This window comes from Poromitra crassiceps (genome assembly GCF_964638095.1).
Source record: "Poromitra crassiceps genome assembly, chromosome: 9".
Lineage (NCBI taxonomy): Eukaryota > Metazoa > Chordata > Actinopteri > Beryciformes > Melamphaidae > Poromitra > Poromitra crassiceps.
The window spans coordinates 22897029-22915968 of record NC_139630.1 but is presented as its reverse complement, the minus strand read 5'-3'; the positions used below and the strand labels follow the sequence as shown (position 1 = coordinate 22915968).

General features: G+C 44.1%; 1 protein-coding gene across 2 annotated transcripts in view; it reads right to left on the bottom strand.

Moving 5' to 3' along the window:
- LOC310782542 (WD repeat-containing protein 17-like) overlaps positions 1-18940 on the bottom strand; it is a gene marked incomplete at both ends in the record, with an annotated part of 126327 nt that overhangs the window by 43695 nt on the left and 63692 nt on the right. For both annotated transcript variants that reach the window (XM_083643216.1, XM_083643217.1), the window contains 4 exons: positions 396-528; positions 6229-6293; positions 15706-15861; positions 18118-18243. In XM_083643216.1, coding sequence (XP_083499342.1) covers positions 396-528; positions 6229-6293; positions 15706-15861; positions 18118-18243 — 480 coding nt within the window. The remainder of the gene's footprint in view (positions 1-395; positions 529-6228; positions 6294-15705; positions 15862-18117; positions 18244-18940) is intronic.

Below are 18940 nucleotides of genomic sequence, written 5' to 3'. Positions count from 1 at the left end.
GAGCAGGACCCATACCCTTAATCTAGCTTCCACCCACAGACACGGCCAAATGTGCACTGTATGGACGCTTGACAAAGCTGGAGGTAACACAGGGGCTCGAACCTGCGACCCTTGTGTTGGTATGCAAGGCATCTGCCGCTGCACTACCTGGACCCTCAATTGGTCCTTGGTTGACAAAGTTGATTCTTGTTTAAAAAGACAAAAAAAAAATCCCGAAAACCTCCATTGGACTTCCATACTTTGACCAATTTGAATGTAAAAAACAAGTCTATGGATTTGTGCTTTGCTCAGCTAGTATTTAAAGAAAATATATAGATTTCCTCCCAACAATAAACACTATTACTGTGTATCTCATTACCCCACCAACGTATTAAATCCTTCCCTCCCTCTTATACCTGTGCTACTAGCAATGCCTCGTTAAGTTGTCCTCTGCCAGTGAAGAAAGTCACTAGTTTTCTGATGTCTCCTGTGGCAATGCAGTAGGGGATAGCATCATCATTATCTTCAGCCATCAGCTGCTCAGCTCTCCTGGGACATAAGCAGGTTATAATTCAACAGATACCGTTAAAGAACATGTTCTGTTACATGAACTCCCATACAACACATACCTAACAGATACCGTTAAAGAACACGTTATGTTACATGAACTCCCATACAACACATACCTAACCCAAGAACAGTTGTATAGTTGTATGACACATTCATGAATCCTCATTAATGCTCACAAGTTGTTGTTTTTTGCAAGTCCAAGTCAATTCTCAAATCTTTGAGCTAGAGTCCAAGTCAAGTCTTAAATCTTTGAGCGAGAGTCCAAGTCAAGTCTCAAATCTTTGAGGGGCAAGTCCAAGTCAAGTCTCTCAAGTCTTTGGTCACAAATCCAAGTTGTAATGAGCCTGCTATCATCTGCTGCATGCAATCCGGTCTGCTGAGAACACTGCATAGCAAGAACTGTATTATCCTCACTCCCTCTATTAGCATACAGTATCAGCATTGATTAGTAGACAATTCCTTAATGTTAATGCACCAAAATAAATAAATAATAGTGATTGTTCACCAGTCCCAAATCTCCGAGTTGAGTCTCAAGACTTTTGAGGATGAGTCTCAAGTCAGTGTGCGACTTAAGTGTGACCAAGTCGTATGCCCCATCCAGTGGGGCAGGATTGTATCGGAAACTGTGGACGATTCCAAGGGCCCTTGACTGACAGGGGCCCTGACAGGGGCCCTAAAAACATTGAAGACTCTGGAATTGTTTACAGTATTAAATTATTAACCTATCGTCATTAATATAATATTTTATTCTATCAGAAATGCATCATGGCAGCAGCAGCATCATCATGTCTAAATAAGGCAAGAGAGCCAATTAAACAAATGAAATGGTCAAAGTTGTCATTGGCTGGGTTTCCCAAAAGCTTCTTAGCGATAAGAAGCTTCTTTAACCCTTCTTAACCCTAGAACACTAACGTCGGGTGATTTTCACCCGGACAATTGAATTCACGTGATTTTCATTGTCTTGCTGCTGTCTGAGGTGGGCGGGTCCTTAGGTACCTTCAGGATGCTCACTAACGTCATTGAATGTAGGTTTGTTTCCCTGCTCCCATTCATGGTTTTTTCTACCGGCTACGTGTTCGGGTGATTTTCACCCGACGTTAGTGATAGAGGGTAAAATATCTTCGCGTTAGTTACAATGGTATTGTGGTGACTTTTTTTTTTTTTCACCACACAAGTCCCATGAATGGGTGGACCGAAGGAGAAGTTGGGAGCTCCTGTTTTTTTTTTGGGGGGGGGGGGATTTTTTTATAACGATTACCTCATTTTTCCCGAATTTGACATATTTTTTATAGTGTCCCCCATAATAAACTTTTTTGTGTTTTTTGTGATATTTCACATTTAAAAACAAAAGAAGAGTAGGCTACCTCAATTTGCCATGTATTGTTGTACTTTAAGATATTTTGATGAGAAGTATGTTTTATGGGGTATATTGCATCAGGTGAAATACACCCGACGTTAGTGATGGTGTGACTTTAAATCACGTTAGTGTTCTAGGGTTAAGGCCCCCTTAAGAAGCAAACGCGTTTACCAATTGCTTCTTAGCCTAAGATGATCTTTCGTTACGAAGGCATGTGTTTCCCAAAAGCTTCTCAGCGCTAAGAAGCTTCTTTGACCCTTCTTAAGGCTCCCGTAAGAAGCCAACGAAGCCAACGCGTTTCCCGATTGCTTCTTAGCCTAAAATGATCTTCCGTTAAGAAGGCTGCGTTTCCCAAAAGCTTCTTAGCGCTAAGATGATCTTTCGTTAAGAAGGTTTTGTAAGAAGGGTCTGGGGCATTCTTAACACCTTCTTAATGACGAAACACTGGCAGATCCAGCCGCGTCAGGCAAAAGGAGATACTTGTGTCCACTGTTCCTCTTGTGTTTTTCCCTTTTTCCTTTCTTTCATGCACCCTTTAGTGTTTAAAATTGGGGAACACTTGAAAATCTCCCCTGTATGTATGGTTACTTGTGTTTTAAATGTTTTACCGTAGGCTATATTCCTCTAATCAGAATGGATTCCTTTTATAATAAGAATGTTGTGGATTTATATAGCACCTTTCACAGAACCTAAGGTCGCTTAAATTCTGAAACTCAGCCATGACATTTAAGGTATTTCACCCCCTCCCCCGACCAAGTATTTCCAAATAGTTTGATGCGGTTTCCTGGCCGCGTGTAACGTTTGTGCTATATGGAATCACAATCAGAATGATTAGAACAGCTGTTTAGATAATCACATTTCTACAAAACCATGGAGTGCTATACCTTATTCTGTTTATAAGAAGGAGGGCTTTCCACTTTACAAGTAAGCAGAAATATATGAAAGCCTGAGAATGAAAAATAAGTAGTAATTCAATTAGTTACAAACCAGTTTGCAATCTCTTTGGATCTGACATGACATCTCCGTTCTCCATCTACTCTCCAAAACGTTCCTGTGCTCCATAAGAGTAATAAACATTATGGATATGAATGAATTTGATTGTGATATTAAAGATAATGTATGTTAAATCGAACATGATGCTGTGATATTGTCCAAATCTGCAAGAAGCCTTTTATTTTTTCCTGTGATGGCTATACTATACTAGTCCTACATAATAATTTCCTACTCAGTGGACTTACAGGATCTGAGAGTTTATAGTGATACTCTTGTCTTATCCTAACCGTCCTAGTGAATGTTATTCAACTTTTGTATATCCTACTGGAAATTAAGCGGTTAGTCCATAGTGAAATAGGCTGTTACTTCACAGAAATTTTGGAGTGTTTACATTTCGCTCCTCTTCTAGCCAATATTTAATCAATGCAGGGATTTAAAAAAAAATTCAAGCCATTCATACTAAATCAGTTGTCCCTGGCCTACAACAGTCTATAATAACAGACTCCTGTTGGACTCCATATGTGTATCAATATTCTTTCTAAGTCATTAGTTTACCGATAGTATTTCTTTGTTCACTCTGGGGTAGTCAGAGCAAAGAGGGAGAGATAAACAGAGAGCATGATAATTCAACAGGGCAAGGAGAGCAGGTATAGATGATATGGAGGTGAGTGAGAAAGGGTAAATAATGACATTACAATAGTCTAATCTGAATATTAATTTAAAATGAGATATTCCTCCAAATTGGGCTTCAAATGGCCAAAATTTTTCAACCGTGGGCCCGATACGGTACCCTTTCATGGGGCCCAAAATCCCTGGCCGAGCCCCTGTCCCCATCTCTGATGAGTCATCTCTGATTTAGTTCAAGACCCCATCTCATGTAATACAAGGATGAGTCATCTCATCTGTGATTTAGTTAATTTCACGTCAAATCTTTATTGTCCCTCCAAATGTTGAGCCTGCACCTGTAGGGCCCTATCGTCGTACAATGATATTGTTTGCTCAGCGCGCCTCTTATTGCTATCTTCTCTGCGTCTTAAGCTATCGTTTGCCTCCACCATCCAGTTTTGCGCTGGAATCTAAGCGCATACACAGGTGTACGCGTGGCCCAGGCGTGTCCATGCTAAATACTGGCCTTTGCGCATCTCTTAGCCTATCATCTGCCTCCAGCAAGTGTCATTTTGCACTCTGGCGAAGGTACCATCGCCATGTTCCGAACGTAAACACGGGTTTGGGCATTGCCCGTGCCAAAATAAGCGTTCTAGAGGGGTTTGAAAAAATGTTCTTGGGTGCTCTCAATTTTTACGCCACTGCGCTTGTGCGCACACAGTATTCTCTGCGCAGTGCAGGAAATCCGCACTTGGATACATTATGCAAGGCATGGATGTCCCTCTCTCTCCAAAACCTCACGACCTCACGCGTGCACACACTCATCCCCCGCCTCTTTAGAATGCCACATTTATTTTCAACTATAGCCTACATTGAAAAAAGAACACACCTTGATTTGAAAATGAGAATTTGTTTGTCATGGTTTTATTAGGTTACATAATTCCCATAGAAAACTCACCGGTAGCGAGCACACTCAAAATGGATAAAAAACTCACTGGGTGCAGGGCAAGCAAGCAAAGAGTTAATTAAAGAGAGAAAAAGCCAGCACTCCAAATGTCCTTTCATAGGTTAACAAATATTTTTGAATGTCTGACAATTTTTGTCTTCAGAAGGATCTCACTGTGTGCCTAACTTTTGTCATCTTGCTTTCTGGTGGATTTTAGTTGCTGTGTGTTGGCGAGTAGACCCTACCCCTTTCATGTTTACAGTGCGAACAATCAACAACAACAGACGAAACTAGCTAGCTACCGTCCGTGTGATCGTAGCGTCCTGAACTGTACTGCACGCGACGGCAGGGGAAAACAAAACAAACAAAACAAGAAAAACTGTCTGTGCGCATTGGAAGCGCTCTCAAGATGATTTCCAAAGTGTTCTGATCTGAAATACACACATCCAGTGTGCACAGCCCCTAAACAAGTAAAAGTTTCATTGTTTCTTTTCCTCCATATGCCAGTTTGAATCGTGCAAATGCAACAAGAAAATTATAGTGCTGCATTAGGCTATATTCGAGACATATATTTTATTGGGAGAAATAAATTGAAAACGGGTCGGATATGATTGAATGCCACTTGTAAAATCGCATTTTCCAGCGTTTTAATGTTACCGCGATCACTATTGACAGCTGACTTTTGCGCGATGTGCAAACAGGCGCTCACTTTTTGGCACATCGTAACCCTATCGCCAAAATAAAATGGGAGACGACTTTTGTGGGGAGAAATAAATGAATGCCAGTTGTAAAATCACCTTTTCCACCGTTTGTAATGTAAGTGTGACCACTATTTGACCTCCAGGTTTTGGGCGATGTGTAAACAGCATAGAATAGGCGCTCACTTTTTGCCTCCCCACGTTATCACCTGAATAATGCGTTGATGGAGTGGAGAATTGCTTTCTGAAATATATCTCTGGTGTAGTCTAATAGATTTCTGATGTAGTCTACATTGAAAAATTTAATTAAAAGTCTGTCTCCCATTAACACTGTGATTCCTGCAGCACACTACGTCAGACCCCACACCACACACACACACACACACACACACACACACACACACACACACACACACACACACTCTCTCTCTCTATTCTACACCAGATGATTTTCCTGATGTGAGAAAACAACACATCAACACTGAGGAAGGCCTGTGTGCCGAAACTGTTTGTTGCTGTGCTGCTGCCCTACCCAGACTACAGGTATTAAACCTTTGAAAGGACTTTTTTGTGTGGTGGCTTTTTCTGCTGTGACTGGAAACAACAATGCCTCTTGTCTGGAAGGGTAACTCTGGGGAATGTCCCGACCTGATTCAACGGACATAGTCCAGAGTTCATGTCTAGAAATGGTTAAATGTGTGTGATTCTGTTAAAGAGATAGTTCAGAGATAATTTGGGGGAATTTGACTGTTTTTCCCACTTTCCCAGAGTCAGAACCGAGAAATACCTTCAGACAGACGAATGTATTTGGTGTAGTCTGAAGTATGTCAGGCTATCTTGGCTCAATTGTTGACTTGAGTGTCTATGCGATGGGATGGGGGGGGGGGGGGGTCACATTTTTCCAAGCCTTTTCTGAGGGAAGGCCCACAGTCTCAGACTTTGACCCCTGGTTAAGCAATGGAAATGTGTAACCGTAACCCTAACCATAACCCTTGTGCTTTAAAAACAGTCTATGCTATTTGTTAAATATGCATCTTATTAGAAAAAGCTGAAAATGAGATACATGAAACTGGACTTACCTCTGCATGAGTTTCTTCCAATATTTCATGGAGACACCTGGCGCCACTGATAATGCTTTATCCCACTGAAAGAGAAGAAAGAGAGTCATTTTGATTCTCCATACTATCCTATTTATATAAACATCAATACAATTATTATGGGTCCAGGCCCGTCCAGGCACTGTGGGTGCTGGAACCCTATTGTATTTTTTTTAAGAATATTTTTATTGCAAAGCAAGGTGCAATTGTACATGGGTGAGTAGTCAAGCAATCATTATATATATATATTTTACAAGAACAAGTAATGATAATATGCAACAAAAAGATCAGTTTCAGTTTTCTTTTCTCCCTTTATTTAACACCAACACACAAAAACGAACAAACTCGAACAGAAAACAAAAACAAAAACAAACACACACACTCCAATATTACAGCGTGGTGAATGTTTTTTTTACAATATATGTAAGTATATATGTATATACTGTATATATTGCATGGGATCCTGCACAAGAAGGGGTCTATGAGAGACCAGCCGGGCATATCACCCATCGCCCGTGACCTCGTCGAGGTAGGCCAGAAACGGGTCCCAAACAACTAGAAATCTCCCAAGTCAGGAAGCTGAGTCTCTCCATCCGTATAACAGAGAGCATGTCCGTCAGCCACAGCTGAAAAGAGGGTGGAGAGGGGGACTTCCACTCCTGCAGGATGAGTTTCTTGGTAACGATTGTCCCCTGTGTCAGAGACTGTTGCACAGCCGTAGGGAAGTCCAAAGAGGACTCCGAGCAGCCGAAGATGGCAAGTTTTGCCTCTGGCTGAAGGGTTATTTTGTAGGCCTTAGAGTACCAGTCAAATACCCTGGCCCAGAATCCGGTCAGTGAAGGGCAGAACCAGAAAGCATGAGACAGAGTGCTCTTTGACACATGACACCTGACACATAGTGGTGAGACAGATGGATAAATCCTGTGCAACTTACGGTTAGAATAGTGAAGATGGTGAGTGACCTCACATTGGATCAGTTGGTGTCAACTACTAACTGAGCAGAGTTGTATCACAGACAGACTCCTATCCCATATAATATCAGATAATTCAATGCCAAGTTCCTCCGAAGCCTCGGTTGTAGAGTTCTGACATCACCTCTCAATAGCTGGAGCATTGCTGCATGACCTCCGGAGTGTAGTCTTCATAGACGGTGATGGGGGTCCCTCGATAGAGTAGTTTGCCTCTTCTGGTCCGGGCTTCACGGATGATCTTCTCCTTAAGCTGATACTGAATGGTGATGGGCCTTGGTCTCTGCTCCGGCATCGGTTTGGTGTTGAGTGACCATTGGGCCCTGTCGCACTCAGGCCGAGTGTCCAGGTCACCCCCGAAGACCTTCGCCAGCAGCTCAGAGAAGAGGTGGGATGGGGACACTCAATTGATTCGGGCAAGCCGATGACTCTGATATTGTTGTGTCGAATTTAGCATTGTTCTCTGTCAGTGAAGCACAGCTTGTTTCAAGTGCTAGCAGGCATTCGTCTTGTGAATTAGCGTTGACTTCGAGAGCAGTAATCTTCAAAGCGTGGTCTGATACTGTGGTGTGAATGCGGTCCAGCTTGATCTCCAGTGCAGAAATAGTTGACTTAAAGTCAGTGGAGAGGGCTTGTCGATGAGAGATTGGCAATAGATGCCATGCTCACCTCGCTACTGGTTTCCCCAGGAGGGTCGGTTGTAACGTCTTTGGATGCTTTTTTTAGTGGCATGTTTATGCTATATGACCACTATGTGAAGGCCTCCACTTGATGTCGAGTTGAAGTTGTTGGGTGTTTAAAGGTTTAAACAAGAAGAGATGCAGGAGCTAGACGTAGTGCGTCTACTCCATCCACTTACTGGAACCCTATTGTATTATTATGGGTGGAGGCACTATGGGTGTTGGCACCCAATTGATGCTGATTGGCTAATGAATCATTCTGTCAACCAAAAAAAAGGCATTTTCATATGACGAAGCCAGACCAAGCAGCCAACTGTGTGGAGTGGGCGGACTGGAAGGTCTGGACACAGGCAACACCAATACAATTAGAATACTGTATATATATTTTTTTGGAATATTCACTATGTAGGTCATGAACTAACAAAAAACTATATTGTCAGGATGATGTGTAAGGGACCATTTCAATGTCTCACTAATCAGTAAATCAACATTAAATGACATAGTGCAGAAAACTCTCTATGGGTTAAAACTGTAAACTTTACAGTGTAAAGCATGTGGCAGTTCTGACAGTTCACATCCCAATCAGTTATGTAGAAGTGGGTGTTTGGCATCATCTGTCAAAGGCAAACTACCTGCTCTGACATCACTGATTGTGATGTGGCCAGAAGGCCAACATGCTCTACAGTTTCAACTTCAGAGCATGTCCAGCATGAGATGGCACAGTCTCCATTCACTGACCTCAATGGAGACTGGTTTTCCCTCCAGTTATGCTGGCAACCTCCGTGTTGTATATGGACAGACTTCACCTGTGTTTCAACTGCCTGATCTTTGAATATTTATGTTAACAATGCTAAATATTATGGCTATCATTTATTATAACTAAAGCTAAGAACACTGAATGGTTTGCGAGAATCTCTTTGGGTTTACCAGGTCTGTGTGGCAGCCTTCCCTGCCATCTGATCCTGGTGGATCCATCTGATCCACCAGATGCAGATCCATCAGCAGATGTCCAGAAAATTTTGCCTCAGGTCTCAAACAAGTCCAAAATCCATCAACGGCCAAATGAGCAATGTTATAATGTACACATATAATCCTCTCCATGCTCAAACATTATGTTTGTAGTCGACATTAGCTAAGAAAGAAAGTATACAATCTAGCTCCCTTTTATTGCATTATTGTATAGCAGCATAATGTGGTGCTTCAAGCACCACTGCTCTTCTTCAGTCATGCATGCATTGCATACTTTCTTTCTTAGCTATTACATTGCTTCTGGATCCAGCACCTGCCTGGAATGGTTCCTGGATGTGCATAACTAATCCATTGTAATTATTTTTGTTATGGACAATAGTAAGCATGTCCAATAACAACAGACTAGACAGGTTCAGATTAACAGGACTATCCTTCCCATTTGCACGCCTGCAGGTTTCCCAGTTGTCTGAAATGCTGTTAGACGTATGCACAAACAAGAAAACATGTTTGCAAAGTCATAAATGACATCAGAATGAACACAGACTCAGGCAAAAATTCAATTCTAGTGCTACTGGATCTTAGCGCTGCATTTGACACTGTTGACCACTCAATTTTATTGGACAGACTGGAAAACTGGGTTGGGCTATCGGGTACGGTCCTCCAGTGGTTCAAGTCCTATCTTCAAGACAGCAAGTACTTCATCTCCATTGGCAATTACACATCTGACCTAACTAGGATGACTTGTGGGATGCCTCAAGGATCCATTATGGGGCCCGTTCTCCTCAACCTTTATATGCTCCCTCTAGGCCTAATTATGCAAAAAAACAAAGTAGCCTATCATAACTATGCAGACGACACTCAGTTGTATATAACTCTTTCCTCAGCTGACTATGCCCCCATAGAATCATTGTGCCAGTGCATTGATCAAATAAATAACTGGATGTGCCAGAATTTCCTACAGCTAAACAAAGACAAAACTGAGGTGATCGTGTTTGGCCCCAAAGAACAAAGGCTTAAAATCACTGTACGCCTTGAGTCTCTATCCCTGAAGCCTAAGGATCAAGTCAAAAATCTTGGAGTTATTATTGATTCCGATCTCAACTTTAACTCCCACATTAAGTCAATTAGAAAATCTGCTTTTTATCATCTTAAAAATATATAGCAAGAATTAGGGGATACATGTCCAGACAGGATCTAGAAAAACTAATTCACGCCTCCATTTATAGTAGGTTAGACTACTGCAATAGCCTTTTTTCTGGTCTCTCCAAAAAAGAACTTAGGCAACTTCAACTCATTCAGAATGCTGCTGCTAGAGTTCTAACGAAGACTAAGAAAGCTGATCATATCACTCCAGTTCTTAAGTCCTTACACTGGTTGCCAGTGTGTCAGAGAATAGATTTTAAAATACTGTTATTAGTCTATAAATCACTTAATGGCCTAGGCCCAAAATACATAGCTGAATTGCTCCCACGCTACGAACCGTCTAGAACTCTTAGGTCAACAGGGTCCAGCTTATTAACTGTCCCTAGGATCAAATCAAATCACGGGAAGGCTGCATTTACCCACTATGCTTCTGCTAGCTGGAACAAATTGCCTGAAAACCTCAGATCTGCCCCAATCTTACTTACTTTTAAAAATAGACTAAAGACTTTTATGTTTACCGTCGCTTTTAACTGCTGACAGCTACTATGCAAACCCAATGAGTCCTCTATAAGTTTTAGCTCTTTCTGCAACTGCTGCGCCTGTTGCTTATTGCACTTTTTATACTCTTTTTTTAAAGTTTTGTTGTGATGCTTTTAAATGTCCATTTTATTTCTTCTTTTTGTTTATTTTCCTGTCAACCATTCTATGTGCTTAATGAAGTTGCTTAATGCACTTTTTATACTCTTTTTTTAAAGTTTTGTTGTGATGCTTTTAAATGTCCATTTTACTCTCTTCTTTTCTTTTATTTTCCTGTCAACCATTTTATGTGAAGCACTTTGAATTGCCTCTGTGTATGAAATGTGCTATACAAATAAACTTGACTTGACTTGACTTGACTTGCATTTGTTTGTATTTGGGCTGTTAGATATTAGGACACATGTTTGTATTTCAATCATGCGAGACCGGTCGGTAAAGTTTAACAAGAGACTTTATTTAGCAAATGGCATGCATGACAAGTACTTGAGGCTAACGCTCCTACCTCTGCCCCTCAGTTAAAAGTAAAGCAAATATTCCCATGATGAGAAGTAGGCTATTGAGACCGTTCTGAATGCGAGTTGGATATATCAGAAGGCAGCAGCCGAAATATCCGAACTTTTTTACAACGATCGCTAACAACAGCTACACTAACGTTAGCAGACGTTATTAACAATGGGTTATTCTGGAACACATTGTGCAGTGCGTGGCTGTCACAATACACAGAAACGCCTGAACGAGTGGTTGGATCGACAGTGTTTTGAGCATCAGCACACGATGCATATCCAATACCATCTCAAGTTGCAGCAACTAGATTGTGTGACTGGGTTTCCATCCAAATGTATTGCAACTTTTAATCTAATTTTCAGAAAGTCGGCAAAATAAAATGCACCCACTGATATTTTGCTAATTATAGAGCTGTCAATCACCTCGTGTTTGAGGCTGTCTGAGCTGCTGATCAGCTGCTAGACCCGATATACAGCTCTGTTAAACACATCTAACGTTATTAATTAAGTTTAATTAATTAAGTTGCTCCAGTGGAGTTGATCAGTGGCCAGCAGATCAGACTGTGGTTGTACTAGTCAGCTTCCAGGTATGAATGTGTGTGTGAATGTGAACAGGGCACTCCTGAAAAAGAGAGCATTGCTCTCAGTGAGACTCCCCCTGTATAAATAAAGGTTAAAAAAAAAAAAAAAAAAAAAAAAAAAAGTTAAAATAGCAACGTTTGTGGACCAACGTTGCTATGTTACAATTTCGGCTCCAAAATTGTAAAATGGTAATCCACTGAGCAGATAGTAAGTGAATACAATTTCATTAAAGTCTAGAAGTGAGTCGCCTTAAAGTTAATATCCCAGTCTTCTTCTGTTTACCACGGCAGGTATTGTGCTGCGTATTTACCATGATTTACCGTGTGTAGCCCCATTGTGTGGAGGCTACACACGGCATGTCATGTTTTGCAGTGATCAAGGCAAACTGTGTTGTTTTTGAATGGAGAGAGACCTAACGTTAGTCTGGCTGACTGTGACAGAGGAGAGGACTGTAACCTAATGTTAGTCTGACTGACTGTGACAGAGGAGAGGACAGTAACCTAATGTTAGTCTGGCTGACTGTGAGAGAGGAGAGGACTGTAACCTAACGTTAGTCTGACTGTGAGAGAGGAGAGTACTGTCACTGTAACCTAACATTAGTCTGACTGACTGTGACAGAGGAGAGGACTGTAGCCTAACGTTAGTCTGACTGACTGTGACAGAGGAGAGGACTGCAACCTTACCTAACGTTAGTCTGGCTGACGCTTCGGAGCTTTTGAGATTGTTCATCGCGTTGCCGTCCACCTCCATTGATTCCTCAAAATACGCTATAATCCTGCCTGTAGTTACGTTCGGACATTTACACATATTATCTTCTCATGTGTCCACTGTCAACGGTTGTGGGATAGACACTCTTTCGTTAGACAGGAGACTCGGAGAATGATCCCAAGTTTGCATTTTTTCGGCGGTCACTATGGCTACTACGCTAGTACGTTACGCTTCTTTGTATTCACAAAGACCGGAAGAGAAATACATCTCGCGGCCGAGTCCGGAAGCAAACCGGAAGTGCCCAGGAAACGTGTCTATAGGACGGAATATAACAACCTTTCCGGGTCGCAAAGATTGTGAAGAGTTCATTCACTATAATAAATACATTTGCTGCTTGTTTTTTGTGTTTTATTGCTGTTTAACAGGCCTGTAAATTCAAACCCGAACCGATATTAATAAATTAATTGAGGAGCGGTGTGCGGCTCACTTCCTTTCCTCGCCCTTGTGCGTCCACGGGAGGCCGGGTCGCCTCCTTTTCTGCTTCCTGCTTCTGGGCCCTTCTTCAGTCTCCTCGTGACCATCTGAGATGTGTCCTGGGCCGTTGCTCGGGTCTGCCAGCTGAGAGCCTCTCAGCCGCGGAAACGAATGAATGCCAGCATTCCCGAGCAGGAACAGAGTAGGCTATCATCGTCAAAAATACTCGTCTTCATCCACGAACTGCTCTATTTCCTCCTGCCCGTTCTTCCATCCTGCTCATCTCCCAATCCCGACATGCTGACAGTGAAAGTCAACGCTGAGTGAACCCATGAATTAATGGCGACTTAAGAACAGGATAGAAGCAGCGAAAGAATAGTGAAAAATAGAATAGTGAAACGGCAGCTTCGGAGGATGGCTCGTCCCCCGAGCTGCCATGAGGCCAACTGCTGCTATGATCCGCCAGAGTGGAGGGTGACGTAGAACCCTCACTATATATACTAGGATAAACTGACGATGACTGACGTCACAACTGACGTCATACTGCACGGGATGAACTGACGACAACTGACGTCATGCTTGGGCTTGACGCGGAACTCCTCAAACAGCACCTCTCCTCCTACCGTGATGCACTCCTAGCCGCCAAATCTGCCCACTTCTCCACCCTCATCAACACCACCAACAGGAACCCCCGCACTCTCTTCTCCACTGTCAAAAAGCTCCTCCAACCCCCGGACAATAACACACTCTCCTCCCCTGAACTCTGCAACTCATTTCTCCACGCCTTCAACAGCAAAATCTCCAGAATCCACTCCTCCCTGACTGCCTCCATCGCCAACCCCTCTGCCCCTCCTCCCCCCACTATCACCTTCCCTCCCCCTGACCTCCCCCCTCCCTCGCTGCCTTCTCCCCTGTTGACTCCTCCCTCATCACCGACATTATCACCGCCTCCAAGTCTACCACCTGCTCCCTCGACCCCCTCCCCACCCCCCTGACCAAGGCTTGCCTCCCCGCCCTCATCCCCCACCTCACTGCCCTTTTCAATCAGTCACTCTCCCAAGGTCACGTCCCCTCTGTCTACAAACTCGCCGCTGTCACCCCCATCCTCAAAAAACCCACCCTCGACCCTGCTAACCTCTTCAACTACCGCCCCATCTCCAACCTACCATTCCTCTCCAAAACCCTCGAGCGCATCGTCGCCACCCAACTTCACTCCCACCTTCACTCCCACAACCTCTACGAACCCCTACAGTCTGGCTTCCGTCCCTACCACAGCACCGAAACCACCCTCTCCAAAGTCATCAATGACCTCCTCACCTCCGCTGACTCCGGTGCCCTCAGCATCCTAGTTCTACTTGATCTGAGCGCAGCCTTTGACACTGTGAACCACTCCATCCTCCTCCAAAGGCTGCGCCAACTGGGTGTTGAGGGCACCGCACTGGACTGGCTCACCTCATACCTCACCGACAGACAACAATTCATCTCCCTCTCCGGTCATTCCTCCACCCTCTCCTCTGTTTAGCAGGGGGTCCCCCAGGGCTCAGTCCTCGGCCCCCTGCTCTTCCTCTGTTATATACTCCCCCTTGGTCTCATCATCCGCCAATTCAACCTGGACTTCCACTGCTACGCCGACGACACTCAGCTCTACATCACCACCAAATCCCTCCAGAACCCACCCCTCACCCACATCGAAAACTGCATATCCGCAATAAAAACCTGGCTAACCCACAACTTCCTCCAACTCAATAGCGATAAAACTGAACTCCTCCTCATTGGCACCAAATCCACCCTCAATAAAACCGGACCCATCACCCTCACCATTGACGACTCCACCATCACCCCCTCCCCCCTGGCACGCAACCTTGGTTTCATCCTGGACCCCACCCTCTCCTTTGATCCCCATGTCAGCTCCGTTGTCAAAACCTCATATTTTCATCTCCGTAACATCGCCAAAGTCAGACACTGCCTCTCCCCCCCTGCTGCTCAATCCCTCATCCATGCCTTCATCTCCTCCCGCCTGGACTATTGCAACTCCCTCCTCACTGGCATCACCTCCTGTTCCCTCCATAGACTCCAGATGGTCCAAAACTCAGCTGCCCGCCTGCTCACTCACACCCGGTCCCGTGATCACATCACCCCTGTCCTCCACTCTCTCCACTGGCTCCCCGTTAAGCAACGCATCGACTTCAAATTACTCCTCCTCACCTTCAAAGCCCTCCACAGCCTAGCCCCCCCCCCTACCTGACTGACCTCCTCATCCCCCATCGCCCCTCCCGTACACTCCGTTCCTCTTCTACTGCCAGCCTCATCATCCCCCCATCCAGACTCAAAACCTTCGGTGACCGTGCTTTCTCCCGTGCCGCACCCCGACTTTGGAACTCCCTCCCCCAGACCGTCCGAGACTCTCCCTCACTCCCCACTTTCAAAACCCGACTTAAAACCTACCTGTTCTCCCAAGCTTACAACCTCCCCTACCCCTGACCACCTCCTCCAAACCATCACCCTCCGCCCCCCCATCCCCCCCCCTCTTCCTCCCTCCTGTTATCTTCCCCCCCTCTGCTTCTCCATACTACCTTGCCCTGAACCGCCACTGTCATTTGTATCTGTTCCCTGTAACTGTTGCCTGTTACCTGTATCTGTTGTCTGTTTCTGTTCCCTGTTGCTTGTCTCTTGTTCTCTGTAAAGCGTCTTTGGGTCTGGAAAAAGCGCTATATAAAATAAATGAATTATTATTATTATTATTGACTGATGTCACGGGCTGATCAGGTAACGTGAATATGGCGGCCTTCCTGATTGAAATTTGGTCAGAAACCTCACTAGTTTGTATTTGGGCTGTTAGATATTAGGACACATGCGAGATGAGAGAGGGGTAAAATTACACATGCACACACCTACCTGTCCCAGCTCCACCATTAATTCACAGTATCGTTGGATCTGTCCCAGTCTCAGATGGATTTCTGCTGCCTCGTTCAGCCTCTCCTCTGCACTGGGAGCTCCAATACCTCCGCCAAACTTAGACATCTTCACTATAGTAAGTTCTTGGGCCTCAGACTACAAGAGAATAGAATAGAACAAATGAATCATTCATATTCATGTAGTCTATGAAGATAGTCAATGAGATAACTGCCCTAAATGAGAGATCTTCTACAAGCTACTTCTGTGATTCTGTGCTGTGTACAGCGGGCATCTATTCTACAGACAGGCATGAGAGACGGCTGGGACACACCAGAAGCGTCTCCGAAGCAGCCCGTCAAGGAAGGGTTGAGTAGGAGCCTGGCCATTCACACCAGAAGCGCTCTGTTTTGCTCCGTGCCTTGCTCTGTTCTGCTCCGTGCCTCGCTCTGTTTTGCTCTGTGCCTCGCTCTGTTTTGCTCCGTGCCTCGCTCTGTTTTGCTGCGTGCCTCGCTCTGTTTTGCTGCGTGCCTCGCTCTGTTTTGCTGCGTGCCTCGCTCTGTTTTGCTCCATGCCTCGCTCTGTTTTGCTCTGTGCCTCGCTCTGTTTTGCTGCGTGCCTCGCTCTGTTTTGCTCCGTGCCTCGCTCTGTTTTGCTGCGTGCCTCGCTCTGTTTTGCTGCGTGCCTCGCTCTGTTTTGCTCCGTGCCTCGCTCTGTTTTGCTGCGTGCCTCGCTCTGTTTTGCTCCGTGCCTCGCTCTGTTTTGCTCCGTGCCTCGCTCTGTTTTGCTGCGTGCCTCGCTCTGTTTTGCTCCGTGCCTCGCTCTGTTTTGCTGCGTGCCTCGCTCTGTTTTGCTCTGTGCCTCGCTCTGTTTTGCTGCGTGCCTCACTCTGTTTTGCTCCGTGCCTTGCTCTGTTTTGCTCCACGCCGGTCACAACTTGTACTTACTTCATGCCTGGCTGCACACGGCTGCTCGTGTCACGCGTCAAAAATAGATGCAACGCCGAAACTGTCACTGCAGGATATGAGACCAGCTGGTGTGATCAGTCTCCCCTGTTAACAAGGATGCCAAATTGAAACTGCCTCCGCGAGGCATTGCTTCAGTGTCGCATACGCTTCAGGTGTGTTTGGGGTGTGATGTAAAAACACACTGCTGGGTGATTTTTCATCCAAGCCATGTAATTTCTAGAGCAGAGGTGCACAACCTTTTCTGCCCCACTTGAAAATCTCAAAAATGTTTCTGGCCCACATCTGAACGTAAACAGTACGGAGGCCAAATAATGCATTCTCAGAGCACTTTTTATTATTATGTATTACCAGTAGGGGTGTCACGATACACTCAGTTCACGATACGATAGGATACACGATATTGGGTTCACGATAATGATACGATACGATATTTTAACAATACTTTTTTGCGATCGATTTGTAAGTTGAGGGGGCATCCTCCATGCTAATTTGAGTAATTTCACCATTTTCATCCTCCGTGTCTGTAACGTCCCTCGTCTGTTCAAACAAAGCAATGAAAAGGAGAGCGAGCATGCAATCAGATGCAGATCAGTGCCACCATGTTCAGCTTCTTTTTCTCGCGATATGAGATTTCATCTCAACGATACATATTGTCACGTTTTGATATTGCGATATATTGTGGGACGATATATTGTGACATCCCTAATTACCAGTATTTATTACTTGTGACAGGGACTCATGGAAGGTACCACAGGTTGGGAAGACTGATGCTGTGCAAAAGATTGAAGTTGCGTCACTTAGGGTGAGATGTCTGAAGCCTGTACCCTAAGCCCCTCCTTTAGAATTAAGTTAAGATCTTTTAATTGTGTACAAAACTCTTAGGGCTCTACCGACTGCCCCACGCTATAGAGTTTCCGCCTGCCACCCTTCTTGCGGCCGTCATGTGGTATCCTCCCCCTCGCAGCTGTCAATTTGGAGCTGCGCATTCTGATTTTAATGGTAGAATTCTGAGAAAAAAGTCAGAATTCTGAGTTTAATGTCAGAATTCTGAGATTAAAGTCAGAATTCTGAGTTTAATGTCAGAATTCTGAGATTAAAGTCAGAATTCTCAGATCAAAAATCAGAATTCTGAGAAAAAAGTCAAAGTACTGTTACATGTGACATCTTGATGATGTCACTGATTATGTCAGTGATGCTGTCACTGATTATATTATATAATTATATTATATTATATTATGTTGTACCAAAATGTCTGGGGTCTCTAGCGTCAAAGTGGGGTCACAAGCCAAAAAAGGTTGGGAACGCCTGAAATAGAGGGGTCATTGCTATGCGGCAAATGTGACTGGCTCAGCCGGGATCCCAATGGATGATGAGGGTAGATGAGAAGCTTCTTCACATACCATCCCCTACATTTCTAACAGAGCCTCGGGGAATCAGAGTGACTTACCGTTTTGAATCTCAGCAGGTGTTTCATGTGCATGACTCCCTTGCTGTAGCTGGGTGGCAGCAGTGAGTCGTCATGTCCGTTGATTACTGACACCAAGTCCCACATGTTACTACTGCCGCCTGGAGGCTGGTGGAGTGTAAACACAGACACAGGCGCATGCAGACACACACACACACACACACACACACACACACACACACACACACACACACACACACACACACGCACACACACACACACACACACTAAACTGTTAAGGGGAATTTCCTAACATTAATGTTGGAGTGATGTTCAGCCAAGACAATACTTATAAGCCCTAAAGAAGGAGTTTGTAGTCAGATGACTGCAAACTCCTTCTTTAGGTGTCCTGTGAGATGGTTTAGTGATGTGAGATAACAGAAGAATGTACCTGGATGAGAACAAAACAAATCATGGAATTGATCAGAAAAGAGACTATGAGCCCAGGGCTTGAAACTACCTTTTTTTCACCATTGTCCCGGGAACTGTCCCAAAATCATTACCTCATGAGTCATTACCGTCATCACCGCATTTTATTATTATTATTATTATTATTATTATTATTATTATTATTATTATTTACATTTTATTTGCAGTCTACTATTAATTACAGGCACACTGCCAAAAGAAGTTCAGTAGGTGTTATAGAATTTAAGTCATTACATAATTCAATAAAGCTATAATTGCATACATATAATTATTGGTATGAGTTATTAGATAAATGCACGTCATATGGACAGGAAATAGGCAGACACCATCTACAGACAGCGTATCTGTTGCTTCTGCATACAAGCCCTTGTTCACA